Below are 17,298 nucleotides of genomic sequence, written 5' to 3'. Positions count from 1 at the left end.
CCACAGCTGCCTTTCCTATAGAGAGACTTGCTGAAAACTAATGCTAAACCCAATGGTCTCTCAGAATATAATGTAGGCAATATTCCTTTTTTATTAACTCTTGCAAGTCCAGGACACCTCTTTTTATTCCCATATTTAGTTATCCCACCAGCCATCCTCACACTCATTGAAGGCTAATAATTTCCTATAGAGAGCCTTGCTGAAAACTAGTGCTAAGCCCAAAGGATTCTCAAATATAATGTAACCAATAATCCTTTTTTTATGACCTCTTGCAAGTCTAGAACACCTCTTTTTATTCCTATATTTAATTGTCTCACCAGTCATCCTCACCCCCAGCTGAAGTCTCTTTTAGACCACAGCTAATCCTTTCCTATAGAGACACTTGCTAAAAAGTAGTGCTCAGGACTCCCAAAATATAATGTATATGTATGTATATATAAACAGACTTGCTAAAAACTGGTTTTAAACCCAAAGGAATCTCAAAATATAATGTAACTAATACTATTTTTTTTATTAACTCTTGTAAATTCAGGACTCCTCTTTTTGATATGTTAGTTTTGATAGAAGTCACTCTCTAAAGTGGAGAGTAATTGCCCGACTGTAGAACATTGTGCTGGAACTCTGATTTCATAAATTAGACACTAATAATTATTAAACAACTAATATAAACTTTTACGGTATAAAAATAATCCTTGCTCTAAACAAAATAAATAATAATAAAAAATAAACAATCACAAAAAAAAGAATGTAAAACTTTGCACTGACCCAAACGTTTCAAGACAATAGGTGTCCTTCCAATATAAAATTTAATAATTAAAATGTAGAATTAATTATCGGCAAATGTTGAGTTGCAATACAGGAAAGCATACAACATAAAAAAAGAAACTGACATTTAATCCGAGACCTTTAAATGAGTGAAAGTGCTCGTATGTATTAGGATCAGGGGGGAAAAAAGTCCCATTTATGTCCTTACATGGCTCTCCTTTGTAATTGAGACCGATTATTTAGAGTAAGGTGGGAAGAAACAGATGCTCATTAATTAATTTCTAATTAAATTGCTTACCACCCTTCAGTGAATACGGAGAAAAAAAATCATTAATGGGTGTTTCGGTGATTGTTTAGATCAAATCATTCATTTTCTCAACTTGCCCGAGTGCTATAGGAACACCTATAATTAGCTTGTAAGATCACTTGAACGATCCATAAAAGCAATAGTTGTATACTAGTATTTTGCACCCTTGGATGCACAGCATCCGAATCTATTAAAAAAAAAAAAAAACAGTTCTGGGAATTAAAGGGTTTCATGACGTCACTCCAAGCACTGTTTAAAGCAACTTGCCTCTAACCTGATGGCTTTTCTATATATTTATTTTTTTTATATCCTTGCTTTGTTTTTGAGTGTTTTGATGGTTGTTTGTTCGATGACTGATACGTTTTTACGGTGTCCTAGTGGACACTTTTTAAGGGACTTCAAGGATTTAATAGAAGTGTATAGAGAAGAGTTTGGAAGATTGAAAGGGGTTAAAAAATATTAAAAATGTTTTTCTCTTTCTTCCTGTAAGCCTGTGGAAAGCTGTGGTCACCAAGCTATTGTTAGAGAAGAGAGCACAGCTCCAGCTCCAGCATCTCTTCTCTGGGATCCAGGAGTTGATGTATCATGTCATATCCTCAGTTTGGGTATCCCTACTCGTCCACCCCACAGGTAAGACCTAGTCCTCATCACAAAGCTGCAGCAACACGTCCAACACTGTCGTGATAACATCGCGATCTATGGTAATAGAAAGGGGGGGAAAAAGAGTGATTATACAGGACAAAGCTGTCCAACCTGTACACCAAAGTATTTTATGTCCTACAAGGTTGTACATTCATTTCGGCTGACGGAAATCCATTTCGTTATCAGGACTTGAGATTTCAATAGCACAATGTATTATATTTTTCTGATCGCAGATATGTCACCTTTATGCATTAGGGCGATGGTGGGATTGGAACTTTTCATTTAGCGGATCCCATTCTTGAAAAGGATACATGGCTTTGCATTAAGCATTTATATTTGTTTATCTATTTTTTTTATTTTTTTTTGGGGGGGGTTGTTTTTTTTTGTTTTTTGTTGTTTTTTTTTTAAATGTTGCTATGATTTGGCTGATCTTTTGCATGTCTTTTTATATCTCCTCCAGTTCCTGATGACCACCAATTCCTTGTCTACCTGCTGTGAATCTAGTGGAAGGACTCTGACAGATACAGCTGCGGCCGCCTCTGCTCAGACCCCAGTCTATTGTCCTGTATATGAGAGCAGATTACTGGCCACTGCCAGGCATGAACTCAACTCTGCAGCTGCTTTAGGAGTTTATGGCAACCCTTACACCGGATCCCAGGGCTATGGAAACTATGTCACCTATGGCACTGATGCCTCTGCCTTTTATTCCCTGGTAAGACCACTGCTTCCTTTCTATTTACAGGGAAGGGGGGAGGGGGGGGGGGGGTTGTTGTTACAGAATATAAAAGTAGTGGCTCGTGTGTTTTCACACTCACACACATTAATTATTCACACCTACATACACAATGTAATAATAATATATAAAAAAAAAGATCAACCCTGCTTGCTCTTCCCCTTATCTGCTAGTATTACAGTTATTCTTCAGATTAGCATAGAGAATTTATCTTCCCTATTCTCAAAAAGATAAACAAGATGTGACAGCAGGAGATGGATGTTGTCAGTTGCTTTATCTTTTTTTTGTAGAGCACAATATGTATTAAATGTGTATGAATTGTTTCTCTTATCTACAAACATATTAACCATAAAATGAGTTCTGGAAGGAGATGTATAATGTTGCTATTCATTATATATACACAGGTCATATCCAAATCTGTCATGAGAATGAGCTAATTTGTCTTGTGTTTAGAAGTGTTATATTAGTATTATTATACAGTGCCTGCACTGGTTTGATAAAAACTGTAAATTGTAAATATGGGTATGTGTCTGTCTGCAGTGGCATGAACAGTAAATCAGATAATATATGTGTCCATAGCCATATAAAGTACAATTGACCTTCTGTTACAGAACACATTTGATTCAAAAGATGGCACTGGATCTGCACATGCAGGCATCACTCAGACTGCTGCCTACTATCCTTATGATCATACCCTCAGCCAGTACCAGTATGACAGGTAAATCATTCATTAAATATTATTGCTGTTTGTAAGAAATGATACTTATATAAACTACTCACCACAACCATGAAAGGGACATTTATATCTTTTTGAACTCCCAAAAAGCAAAATAAACAATCATGACTACTAAACAGAAATTTAATTTTTATTACAGCTTTCCATATATTCCCCACTTTTTCTACTGTTTGTACCATTTCATGCTAGGAAAGTTTAATGGTCTTGCATTTCTTGTGTTCTGTGACTAACATTCCACTGCATTGTCTATTTAACTGCCCTACTTGTTAGCTCCCCTGGTGCTGGGTACAAGCACAACTTGGGTATTTGCTTGTTTGATTATTTATTTTAGTAGTGGCTGTTATTTTCTCACTGTCTGAATAGATGCAATCAGAAAAAAATGACATATTACTAAGAGCCATGTGTGACTCCATTTATTTCACTTAGCATTACTATTGTGCCTTGTTATGGGGCCTTATTGCAGTTGCCTAAATGTTATTAGACATTGCTGCTGTATCTCTGGCAGCATATCTTCTTTACAGGAGGTCCACTTTGCAGTTTAGTTGATTTTTATATCTTAAGTCTAAAATTAAACTTGTAATGTGTAACCCTCTGGAGGAGTCTGAAAACAAATGAAAGGCCTCTGAGGTCTTGCAGGATGGCCGTCATTGTCCTATTAACCTTAATGGGAACTTCTACTGACACAATGTGCAGTGCTTGACCTTTGCAGTGTCATTTTCCACTAATAAGGTTGAAAAACTTAGACTTGAGCAGTTATTGTAACATTTAACCTTACAAAAACATATTTGTACGGAGCTTTGAAAACCAGCGGCAGGGTTTGTATTTACCTATGTACAGTATTTATTATTTTGCTTTTAGTACTTTATTTGCCAACCACCATTTCAACATGTTCATCCAAAAACTGGACGGCAGTGCCTGTAGCAGTAATTGTCAGAGAAGATAACGGGTAAACATGATCAGATACAAGTCAATTGGTTGGAAATGTTTGGTCAATTCCATATTGTTCCAAATTATTTCTGAAAATGAAATGAAATTATTGGGATTTGTTTTTGTATTTTTAGGCTATGTTGTCTTTGGAAACAGGTGCAAACTGTTACTTAACAACTGCTTCCAAATGTTTTCCCTTCTTGTAATTTTGAGGCGGTTTGTGTCAGCATCCTGTCAGGGGGAACAGCAATCATAAAGCAGCAAGAAATATATTTTTGACAACTGCACGGTATCAACAGTATTTGCAAGACAAACTTGAGACAATGATACAGTTTTATTGGAAGAAATAGGTATGGCATAGCACGAGATAACAATTATACATTAACAAAATAGGTACACTGCATTCCTTTATTTAAGCAGATTACTTAAATTGTTAATTCATTTACATTTATCTGGTCGTCATCATCATTGCAAGTACATTGGCTTAGTTGTGCAAGAGCAGGGACTGCCATGATCCAACTCGTACTGTGTACTATTGATGTAAAATTTGAATCTATTTTTCAAATTATTGTAAAATATTCTAAAAAGGTTCAGACTCCATGCTACGCTTTACTGTCTGTACTATTATCTAGTCATTCAATATGTCTTCAATAGTGATAAGATCAAATTTAATGAGGTTATACTTTCTATTTAACATTTATCATGCTAGCATTTTATACTGTCACTTGGTTATACAGAATTCAGCAGTATTTTTTATTTACCCCATATTGCATCTTATTCAGAGTAATGTGTTCAAATAAATGATGTACAGTACAATGTAACAATTTGCATAGTTCTACTAAGATCTGATACACCCTGTGTCTATATTGTGTGAGGGCTTTGTTTGTCACAGTTGTGCATATAATGTAAACACGACCTACCTGATTTACTAAAATATAAAGGTAGGTGAAGTGCAGTAAACTGATGCATACGCAAACATCTAGTCATGTGGAGAAGCATTTAAAAAAATAGAACATTTATTTATTTCAGGTACTTATATAGCGCTGTCAATTTATGCAGTGTTTTACATATACATTGTACATTCACATTAGCCCCTAACCCTCAAGGGGCGTACAATCTAAGGTCCCTAACTCACATTCATTGAGAATCCTAGCTAGTGCCAATTTAGAAAGTATCCAATTAACCTATCAGCATGTCTTTGGAGTCTGGGAGGAAACTGGAGTACCTCGAGGAAACCCACGCATGTAAGGGAGAACATGCAAACTCCAGGCAGGTGGTGCTATGGTTGGGATTCAAGCCAATGACCATAGTACTGCCAGGCGGAAGTGCTAACTATTTAGCCACTGTGCTGCCCATTCCCCATGATGATTAACTGAATACAAGTTCATTTCACCAGACTTCACACTTTAGTAAGCCAGGCCCAAAAACCATAGAGTTTTTTTTATACTCTAGGTCAGACATAGCTGTTAAAGTTTCAAAAATGTAGGTGGAAGGCACAGTATTGGTTTTGTGTTGGTTTACCTCAATGAGAAGAAAGGTCTATACTGTCTATGCAGTGAGGCTGAATTAGTAAAGAAGTTGAGAATCTTAATTATCTAATTTTATGTGATAAAATTCTGTTCACTTTGAATGCCCAGTTGTGTGCAGATGCTTTTTATATGATTTTAATTGAAGTCTCTCTCTAGTGAATCAGCCCCCAATGGCTCTAGCTGGGTCACTCTTATCTGTTCATCTGAGAACCTCAAAAGTTTCTCAGGTGAACACTAGAAGGTGCAGGGAAAGTACCTTGGATGCTACAACGTCATTGCACCTAAATGTGTTGTTTCAGTTATGGCCGGACTATAGTTGGGTGAGTTACTACATAGTTACCTATCCTATGGACCTATGGATTGTTTTCCATAACATATACCTGGTTCTTTCTCCACCTTATTTAAAGTTTCCAGCCACCTACACCTGTTATTCTTGCTTCTTAAAAATCCAGTGGGGAGTATTTTGTTCTTGTTGTAAAGTTCATGGCAGGTGCACATGTCTGGGAATATCCAATCTTTTATTACACCCGGCTGAGCACTAGACATAGCGGGCATGCTGCAGAACCTTACATGGCTCTATGGCCATAGGCCCTGCATTTATTATCCAATTTTTTTAGTCTGGAAATGTCTTGCAAATATACAGTACCTTTAAACTTAGCAAATTTTCTATGAATACAAAAATATTGGAGTACTCCTGCACTGGCAAGTGATTTGGTGGGGTACATAAAGTACTTGTCTGGCAAATCTTAGAAATTTACTTCAAATCAGCCATTTAACACTGAAGTACTCTGTCACAAAAGAAAGACAGTGCAGTGAATGCACATTCTGATGCGTCTGGCATTATAATTGAAGGAAGAGGATCTTTTCCTCTGCATACTCCATTAAAAGTTTTCCATGTGCAGGAAATAAATAGCAAGGGCTGATAACATTTCACAGCAAGCAGAAAAAGTTACGGCATAATTTGTTTTGCTCTTTGGCAAAATATTTAACTACCTGCATAGCTGCCACAAAGCACAGAGTCAGAAAATACCATTTGAAGCTTGTACTTTAAAAAAAATGTAGTCTTGATAGTAACCATTGCTACATGTAAAGGGTACATTTAGTGTACTTTTAGAAAGTACACATTTTGAAATATGTTGTAACCTTCACCTGAATGTAATCTTGACGTGGCCTTTAAATGTCTACTTGCTTGTTTATTCATCTTTTCTTTCTGTATTTCTCATATAATTTTGTAAATGGTATCTGTTGCAGTCATCTGTACGTAACTAGTAACCTTGCTGAAAGTCCAACTCTGGGCTTTTTTTCCAAAGCTGCTCCATGAATTTTGAAAATTAAATAGCAGCTCAGGCTGCAATACTTAGCACCCCTCTGGTGCTTTTCTCGCAGTAATTCCCTTGCATCAAAAGAAGTCATCAGCAGGGGCGGACTGACAACTCATGGGGCCCCCGGGCAATAGGGGATCATGGGGCCCCTGTGTCCCTGCCCAAACTCAAAAAAGCCTATGAAAAAGGTACCAGGGGCATCTCATGGGGCCCCCTACTGACCCCGGGCCCTCGGGCAGTGCCTGAGTTTCCAAATGGTCAGTCCACCCCTGGTCATCAGCATAGTGTTCTTCAACCCATGAAAACTGAGGACATACTGCAAGTGCAGGACCCAACCATTACTGGGCATCACCATGACACCCTGTACTCACAGTGCAAAGATGCAGAGAACAGCAATGATGTCATCACATCATCACTGTTCTTGGCATTATCAAGGACTAGCCTACCACCAAAAAAAAAATCCAAAGAGGAAGCAGACCCTGCTCATCATGTTACCAGCCTAAAGGCAGGTAAGTATTAAAAAAAATATAAAATTCATGTGTCCTCCATCTGGGGAGGGCCAGCAATTAAGGGGCTGAGCCAAAGATAGACTGTAGTGTGTATGTCAACCCAAAATCTTAATTTAGGTTCATGCTTACTCATGCCCCTAGCGGTTCTATTATAATCTTCTGTAATTTTGAATTATCAATCAGATGAAATTCACCTCTGTATCCTCTTTAGCAGCATAAATAATGTAAGTAGGGAACTCTGCCATTTAGTAGAGCAGAGACATGGCACCCTTACATATGCACTTCTGATCCTGTAGTTTCTCCCCCATTGTCCCTATATCAATGGGAAATGCAGGGCAGAAATGTTACTCACATAGATGTGCTTCTAATTCCTTGCAGCCTTGGCAGTGCAAAGGACGCAGACAGCTGGGATGGAGGGAACATTAAGATATTTTGGGGACAGTTTGAAAACTTTGCACACAGTGTGCAGACTTTATGGCTGACAAATACCCCACTATATTCTTGCATTTTGCTTTAGCCTCAAAGAGAGCCTATTATTTTTAATCACTTGAGCTCTGGAAGGTTTTATCCCCTTCATGACCCGGACGGTTTTTGCTATTTAGCACTGTCTTAATTTAACTGATTATCTAATTGTGTGGTCATGCAATGCTGTACTCAAATTAAATGTATATCCTTTTTTTTTCACACAAATAGATATTTCTTTCAGTGGTATTTGATTGCCACTGGGTTTTTTTTTATTATTATTATTATTATTATTATTATTATTATTATAATATAAACGAAAAAAAAACAATAATTTTGAAAAAAAAAAAACAATACTTTTTTCTTCCTGCTATAAAGCATATCCAATAAAAGAAAATATATATAATTTCTGCATAAATTTAGGCCAAAATTTATTCTGCTACATGTCTTTGGTAAAAATAAAATCCCAATAAGTGTATATTGATTAGTTTGTGTTAAAGTTATAAAATCTACAAACTATAGTATATTACTGGAATTTTTATTTATTTACCATTTATAGTGGGTCTGTGATATTGCAGCAGGCAATCTGACACTAACTGATGTTAAATGGAAGGTACATTAACTGACTAACTGACACTAACATCACCAGTGACACTAATACAGTGATCAGTGATAATAATGTACACTGTCACTGTATTAATGACAATGGCTGGGAAGGGGTTAACATCTAGAGGCGATCAAAGGGTTAACTGTGTGCCTAACAATGTGTAATGTGTGCTGCTTTTTAGTAAATGTCTGTTTGTTCTGAGAAGAAACAAACAGATTGTTCTCTGTGATGTTTGTCAATACAGGGCTCTAGGCTGTGATTGGACAGAACTGATCAGCGGGTCTCAGCCATGAATCATTGGCTGAAATCTTCAGACAAAATCCCTCCCCACTGGGGGGGGGTACCCTGAACCTGAGAGCCGCTGCCAATGTACAGGTATGAGATCTTTGGTTGTTTTCAAGTGGTTAATACACTCAAGTCTACATCAGATGAATATCGAGCTGTGGGTGGCCCTGTCAGCACTGTTTAGATGGACAAACGTTGGCTGAAAAATAGGAGTCAGGTGGAAAATTGTTGGCTGAACATTGATTGCATCCAATCAGGTGCTGGGGCTGTCTGAATACTACAGCCGGCAGGAGGGATTCTGCTGTTTAGCATGGATGGAGGAATCTATTAGATTTCTGTCATTAAACCCACAGGCTGAACAAGAGAAATCTATGCACGTATGGCTAGTTTTAAAATGAGACAAAGGAACAGTAAAAGATAGTGCAAAGTCTGCATATATTAATGGAAAATCCTTTAGGCTGATCACATTAAGATATTTCTAAAAAAAATTGGAAAAAAAAGATATTGTTCTGTCAAGAAATAGTAAATACTGCTGTCTTTCAGTTAACTTGTATGTGAGCAGTGATCTTGTTTCTTTCCATCCGGAGCTGTGCTCACCACAATGCTTCACAGGCTTGATTTGGGTCAAATACAGATAATTGATTTCTACTCGCACCACAAATTTAAGTATACAACATCAACTTTATGTGTCCAATTCAAACTGTGTAACCTCCTGTATGTGGTTCTTTCTGCTGATTGAAATATAAAATGCAGTCAGTGGTGTAGCATAATGCATTTAATGTATGCGTGTAGAGGGGGAGCGGCATTAGCTGCCTTCCATTTTAAATGGAATCCTATATATATATAGCTGTTAACATGTTTTAAGGAACTTTTGTATTTTCTCTATTGTCTGGTTTTTAGCCCTGAAATGTGTTGGCCGTTGCAAAATATTATCTTTTTAAGGGCTATACAAGCTGGTGAGGTGCTCTCTTCCTTTCAAAACTTTATGGGCCATTTAGTTGGCCAGTGTGTACCAATGAAGTGGAAAGCAATATCCACCCCTTCCACAAATGTAGGTAGCCTATAATATGGACCAGGATAAGGCAACCTTGGCATTCCAGCTGTTGTGAACTGTCCCAGGAGGCCTTGCAAAACTCTGAAAGCCAAAGGCATGACTTACAGGTGAAGATCCATGATAGGATTTGTAGTTTTATACAGCAAGAGGGCACATTTTGCCTAACCCTGAAAATGACTCATGGGGGTGATTTACTAAAACTGGGAGCACTCAGAATCTGGTGCAGCTGAGCATGGTAGCCAATCAGCTTCTAACTTCAGCTTGTTTAATTATGCTTTGGCAATAAAACCTGGAAGCTGATGGTTCTATGCAGAGCTGCACCAGATTTTGCTGCTCCAGTTTTAGTAATTTTGTTCCCATAGTCTACCCCTGATAAAGACTTATTTCACCCTACTGTCACATTATTGGCATCATAGTTATCAAAGCCTTTTTCTGTTAGTTTATGCAGCTCTATAATCAGTGATACAATCACCAAAATGTAACTTTCCATTTTACTAATATTTTACAATTTTTTGGTCATATCATTGCTATGGATTGGTTGCTTAGGGGGATTAGCACTTAATATTGAAAACCAAGCATTTTGCTAATGTGTTAAACACCAAGAGCACAAACTGTCAGGCTAATTACTAAACCTACCAGACATTCCTCTGGTAGAAATTTATACCACTACTGCAGCAATTAGTATATCAATCACATTAATTTAATTCCCAATAGATCAGCATGGAGAATGCTCTATTAATGTCATTACTAGTAGCATGCCAATATTCATGGGGTAATACCTCATCCATCAGTCACAGAACTGGAGGTGACCTTTAAGGAAATCCTCTTTTTCTTGGTCTTGTTATTGGGGAAGACAGAACTTCTACAAAGTGACAAGAATCCTCATGACTTAATTAGCATACATTTGTTGTTTTTCATGTGTAGGTTTGGAAATAAAAAGAGGAGTATGATTATATGCAAAGGAAACAAAAAAGAAAACCTTTTCCTTTCAGAACGATTTGTATACATAAAGCCCACGGTAGCACCTGTTCCCATGAGACTGTGGCTACCTTCTGAGGGTAACCTTCCCTATTAGATCTTAGTGTAACCCCCTCCCCCTAAACAATAAAAAATAATAATATGTAGTATCTTACCAGCCATGTGGTGGCTGCATTCTCTTTCATGCTTTATTTTTGTTTATTTTCACATTCTGATCATGTCAATTTCACACTTCCTGTCCTAGGGTGACAACTGTCATTCAGTGTACTGTATCTACGGAGGAGCAGTGTTGTCACCCTAGGGCAGAAATTGTGTTAGGACTACAGAACCTCATGCCCATAACATAACATTGGGGAGGTGATCTGTAGATCACAGAAGTAAACTGGACAGAATGATAAGACTGCTTGAGATACAAGAAACAGGATCGCTTTGGATTTCTGGTGGGTACGTTTTTTCACTTCTAAATAAATACAGTTTAACTGACCTTGCAGAGCACATTTGGGGAAATTTCATAAAGCACCACCACCAGTTTTCTGGCACTATGGCCCTTTAAATTGGCATGCGTCAGATTAAAAAATCCCTATCACCCATTTCGGTATGTTTACCAACACGTGCGGCAGATTCATGTAGTTCTTTGTAAAATGGCATTATTGATGCAAAAAATTTAAAAATAATTACCTCCAGTTTGTGCTATGGGAGGAGCCTGATGGAGAAGATGAGACACCAGTTCCCTATCATATCTGCCCTCACCTTGTAATTGACATCAGGCAGTGGGCAGATTCACAGTGAGAGTGGACCTGATGGGAAAAAAACTCCTGACCACTGCGCTGTCTGACAGGTTCAGCAACGGAGAGGACTGTCTGTATGGACATTCCAAGCTCAGTTCACCTCCCCACCCCAGATTCATGTACCTATCTAAACAGATATGTGATCTTTTTAAATGGACTGACATTTGATGTATGGAGGGAGGTTTAAAGAGTGTCTTAGACACTCCCCTGGATGTATATAGCAAGCAGAGTGTCAGAGTAGAAATCAGAGTATCTCTGGTAGCATAGCCCACAACTGTGCGCTTTGGCAACTCTGCTGAGTTCATTTCTGAATTAAAGACATTGGGGTTGGTTTGTTAAAGTAGTGGAGGTTTTTCGACAGAAAAGAGAATGTTCAAAGTGAACAGGGTTAAGCTGTGTTCAATGTAAATACTGATCATTTGCTAGCAAAAATCTATTTTTTTTTATTTTGTTGCATGTAATTGGATATATAAAACAGTTTCACCTTTTTTTTTACTAACATTGACTTTGCAAGCTCAACATACACTTTCCAAAGTAAACATTCACTTTGTTAGCTGAACAGCCTCTTTTCATTTATTAATTTTATTTTTTATTAATAAACCCCAGTGTGTGAAAATGTATGTTTTTCTGATGTCGTCCTAGTGGGTTAAAGGCAATAAGTGTATAAGCTTTCAATGAATTTTGACCTTTCTTTACAAATGAGATTGAGCAGCCCATAGAAGATTAAGCTGACCATACATGGATAGAAATTTGGCCAGTTCAACAGGGACCAGACAAATTTTGACCCATGTATGGACATCGAGGTTGAAGTCAACCTACCAATCTGTACAACCAAACTGTTGGGTCCCCCCCCCTCAATCAACACTGCAGACTATAGATTGCAACACTGATCATTGTATTCTGATGGTGGGAATGTTTCCCCACTGTCAGAATACAATAGCCCAGTGGGCAGGGCTCCCTCATCTACATTGAGTGTGTAGATTGGAGATTTGATTCAGTTCTTTTGTTCAACATACCGTAGTTACATAGTTACATAGTTAGTCTGGCTGAAAAAAGACAAAAGTCCATCCAGTTCAACCATAGAAAAAAAAGTTACAATCCTATACCCACAGTTGATCCAGAGGAAGGCAAAAAAAACCTAGCAAAGCACGATCCTGCTGGGAAAAACAATCCTTCCTGATCCCCCCGAGAGGCAATTGGATATTTCCTGGATCAACTTTACCTATAAATGTGTTAGTATCCAGTTATATTCTGTGTATCTAAGAAAGAATCCAGGACTTTTTTGAAGCAATCCACTGAGCTGACCAGAACCAACTCTTGAGGGAGTCTATTCCACATTTTCACAGCTCTCACTGTGAAGAAACCTTTCCATGTTTGGAGATTAAATTTCTTTTCCTCCAGACATAAAGAGTGCCCCCTTGTCCTCTGTGATGACCTCAGGGCGAATAGCTCTACAACCCACTGGTTCAATGGAAAATAAACTTATTCATCTATGGGCTGCTTACAACCAGCCTACAAATATTCTGAGACAGAGCAGCTCTTGTGTCCAGTGCATAAATTGTCTGATTGATTGCTGGCCCAGCCTGGTCTAGTCTACACAATAAGGTCACATAGCACAGCCCTCTCTAGCAGGGCAAGAGACCTGATTTTTTCTCTGATACTGTTGAATGGCACTTACAAGTCTTGTCCTTTCCCCAATATATGACTGGACAGTAAAAGAAGTGGTGGCAGACTGAGCTATCTCCTCCTATCAGCATGCTCCTTGCACTGCAGCACAACTGATTGGCTCTTTTAGTTATTTTTCTTTCCCCTACTCCAAGCTCTGTTGTACAGAGACCACAAAAAGCTAATATTTAGGTACCTACACTGTCGAACTAAAATAAAAATACTTATTGATGTATTATTGAAAATTGAGCTTCTTTATTTTCTGTTTTTATATCTGCTCAGACTTTAAATGTAATTGAATATTCCCTTTGGGATTAATAAGGTATCCTGAATTTGAATAAAAATAACCTGTACTAAGCTATACCTCTCCTGAAAATACTAGCTCTTTGTTGCATTATACTAGTCTAAGGGCATAAAACCAATTCCAGCCGGAAGTTTTGTAGTTCTTACAAGAGTTAGGAAAAGGTGGAACCTCTATCAGGTTTTTAGTGCTGTCTGTTTTTCCAGTGGAGAGCTTTCTTCTTGCTGTGTGTCTCAGTATCCTCAGAAAAGGGAGGAACAATGTTGGCTGGAGATGAGTCATTGAACAAAAAAGGGTATTTAGATCAGAATTTCTGACTTCACTGGATACGTATTTGTTTTGTGTTAAGAGTCACGCAACTGGCATCTTCAGGACGAGGAAAGCAATGGCAGACTACATATGTCTCTTAGTCCAGGTTTCACTTAAAACCTAACTCATACGTATACTTCCATCAGGTTTTTATTTAGGTGCCCTTATGGCATAAATGATTCCATTACTTGTAGGGGAAATGAGGGGAGCTATTATCTACCATAATAGGAAGAAGCACAGACAACAATAAAACATTTTCAAAACTCTACCCCTTCCCCCACTCTACTAATATATATATATATATATATATATATATATATATATACATTTTTTGTTATTATTATTTATTTATTTTTGTCTGTGTCCATGTTGGGGAGATTTCCCATCATCCTTATTTTCACAGACACATTTTTTTCATGTTTTCACAGACCCCATTACAGACACAGCCAGCTAGAAAAAAAAACAGAGGCTCTACTCCCCCCCCCCCCCCCCCCCCCCCCACACTGAAAAATAATTTCTGCTGGAGTTGAGCCTTGAATATTTACCTTTTTTTTAAAACTCTTTTGAACAAATTCAGAAAAGTTATCAAAGTTTTTGGGGTGATTGATTTTTTATATCTTTGTAGAATTTTCTGAGATTCTTGAATTCAAAGGTCCAGCCAAGTTGTCAGAATGTAAGGAAAGCTGTACATTTATTATCAGGACTGTTTGACCAGGATGAATCTTTAGGAGAAGCATATACTGCCTCAAATGCTCATGGAATTGCATCTATGGTACATGCCCTTTCTATACTCAGCATCACTTTATACTTTGGTGATTGATTGTTGCATTACAACAAGTCTTTCAGCTGGTGTGTGATAGGCTGCGCTGAAGCTTGACAAATGCTTGACAACTGCTATATCAAATAGCTATTGAGTGCACTTTGAACCCTATGGGTGTTCAACAACAGGTGTTAAGATTAATTCTAGCCAGAGGTACATGAAATCTGTTCTTTCTGGTTCAATCTAAAAAAATGACAACAAAATTAATGCAACCTACCATCAACAGTTACTTTCCACAATGTGAACTGATCTGAGTGTTGGTGGTAGATTGCTTTGAACTGTTCGGTTGTTTTTATGGCTGATTGCTGGTTGAACATGGTTGAAATTGCCTGAGAATCCCACAGGGAGATTCTAAAAGCTGGCTCTCCGCAGACTTTGTTTGACTTCTTATCAAACATCTTTAGCCTTTCCAGGTGTTTGGTACGCAGTTAGCAAGCAATTAGAAATCAGACAATAAGCTTCCAAAATTCTGGCAGAATGCTCAGAAAACTGAAAATAAATAAGGACACAAGAGTAACCTGCTCTCTCTACATTTCTCTACTTCCAATGACTTGTTTGTGATCTTCGGTGTACTTCTAACCTTAAAACCTTACTTTATGTGTGGCTCCATGCTTGAAATGTGTAACAAAACTGCATTCACCACTTTAATGAGTGTTACCAAGGTTTGCCATAGGAAGCTGCTTTATAACCCTTTAAAACTGCTAAATATCCACTTGTTTACTGATCTGTCAATTTGAATGGAGGTATGAAAGGCTGATGACCTTAGAACACTCTAAGCAATGGTCCACTGATGGTCATAAAGCTAGCCTCTAGTCTTCCATTTGCAAAAGTACTATCCCATTCACTTCACATGTAAATGTGTGTTGTGGTGAGTGGTTGACAGGATTTTGAGACCCATATATAAGGGCTGTTCTCACCAAGCCGAATCTGGACCCATCTTGATTCTTCTTGGATGGGATAGTCACCTAGGTGTCATTTTGGAGATCCTCTGCCATACTGTGTCACACTCTTCTGGCCTGAGGCCAGTCCACTCACATGTTCCTGGCCTGAGGCCTGTTACCTGAAAACAAAATGTCTAGTCCAAAAGCATTTCCAATGCTTTACTGAAAGGTCATCACATTGGCACAATGACATTTCTTCTTCACAACACAACAGTCATAAGCATTGTTGGAGTAGGATCTTGTGAGATCCTGAAAGTGAAATGGCCCGTTGGGTCGCAGAAGGGAGGTGAGGAGGCAATTTAGCCATTTGAGGATCTGAGTGTGCTGACACATTCTCAGCCACTTTTTACCACATCAATGTTGCATGGTTTTTGAAGCACAAGTTTATAGACATTTTTGGATTAGTGCTGTTTGATCACGTTTGTTCACTTTATCACTTTATACCCCTATAGGGGTTCTTCCTTATTTATTTTATAATTGTCACAAGTGTTTCAGTTGGTGCATTATTCACTGTATATTGAACACTAAGATATTGGTCACGTGATTTATCTATTATTGTTTTGTGGCATGTTTTTATATATATATAATATTGTTTTGTGGCACGTTTTATATTTTATTTTTACATTGGTTGGGGGGGTTGTAGTATTAGAGCGCTGCACTTTAGTTGTTTTTTTATGATATAAAGGGCCACTAACTCCGCCTAATGCATCATCAAAGGAGAGGCAACAATTAAGGGGTACTTACATCTGCTAACACACCCTCATCAGAGTTTCAAATTGTGTGGATGAATATTCAGGCAAACTGATTCACTTGGCCTTCATGATTAAAAAAAGAAAGTAATGAAAAAAAAAATACTGCCTTGCTTTACCAAATGGATACCATGCTCATTTTCTGACTTTCATACTTCCCGTGACACTGACTCAAATGACTGTAAACATACAAGTCAGCTACTTCCAGCATCGTAGGAAACCATTGAAGCCTGCAGGAGCCAACCATCTAGCATTTTTACGAGGTCAACTATAGCAGCCTCCATAGTTCTCCTCTGACAAAATCTCCTTAACTATATATTTACAACCTGTAAGTTATACAAGTGTTAGGAGAAGAATGTATAAGTAAAAAATATAATGATGTGAATGGAAAGGAACAGCTATAGTAAAATTTTTGTCATATGTAACAAGTAGGTCATGAGTATTGGAAGATAAAAATGACTAATTAGTAGCAAAGACTATCCTGCAGTTTTCAGATGGCTGTACACTCATGCTCTTAATTTTATTTTGTGATGCAGAGACATATAATAACAATAGTGATAATCACTTCTACTGCCTTGTAGTACTGGGGTCCTAAGTTTAAATCCTGGGAAGGACACTATTTGGAAGGAATTAGCTTGGGTTTTCTCTGCTTCCTCCTACACTCCAAAGGAAGAGAGAAGCAAGGGAAAGGAAGAAAGAGAGAGAGGAGGAGGGAGACGGCCGGGAGAAGACAAGAACACTAAGCCATTTACATCAGTCTCTGAACCATACGAGTTTACACTCCAATGTCCCCACCACAGTCACTCTGTTAAATTAAACATTTATATAGCTGTGACATATTCCGCAATACTGCATAGAGAACACTGAGC

General features: G+C 37.9%; 1 protein-coding gene across 1 annotated transcript in view; it reads left to right on the top strand.

Moving 5' to 3' along the window:
- The window catches only part of IRX4 (iroquois homeobox 4), a 35,186-nt gene that overhangs the window by 4,280 nt on the left and 13,608 nt on the right, over nt 1-17,298 (top strand). Inside the window, exons 2-4 of the mRNA XM_089655577.1 lie at nt 1,563-1,702; nt 2,175-2,426; nt 3,059-3,165. Of these exons, the coding sequence (XP_089511703.1) occupies nt 1,658-1,702; nt 2,175-2,426; nt 3,059-3,165 (404 nt within the window). The 5' untranslated portion in view covers nt 1,563-1,657. The remainder of the gene's footprint in view (nt 1-1,562; nt 1,703-2,174; nt 2,427-3,058; nt 3,166-17,298) is intronic.

The sequence above is a fragment of the Staurois parvus genome, unplaced genomic scaffold (assembly GCF_062004578.1).
Source record: "Staurois parvus isolate SC_StPar_1 unplaced genomic scaffold, SC_StPar_1.0 ptg000850l, whole genome shotgun sequence".
Lineage (NCBI taxonomy): Eukaryota > Metazoa > Chordata > Amphibia > Anura > Ranidae > Staurois > Staurois parvus.
Note: the sequence above shows the minus strand (reverse complement) of the source record. Positions and strands in the feature narration are given on the sequence as shown.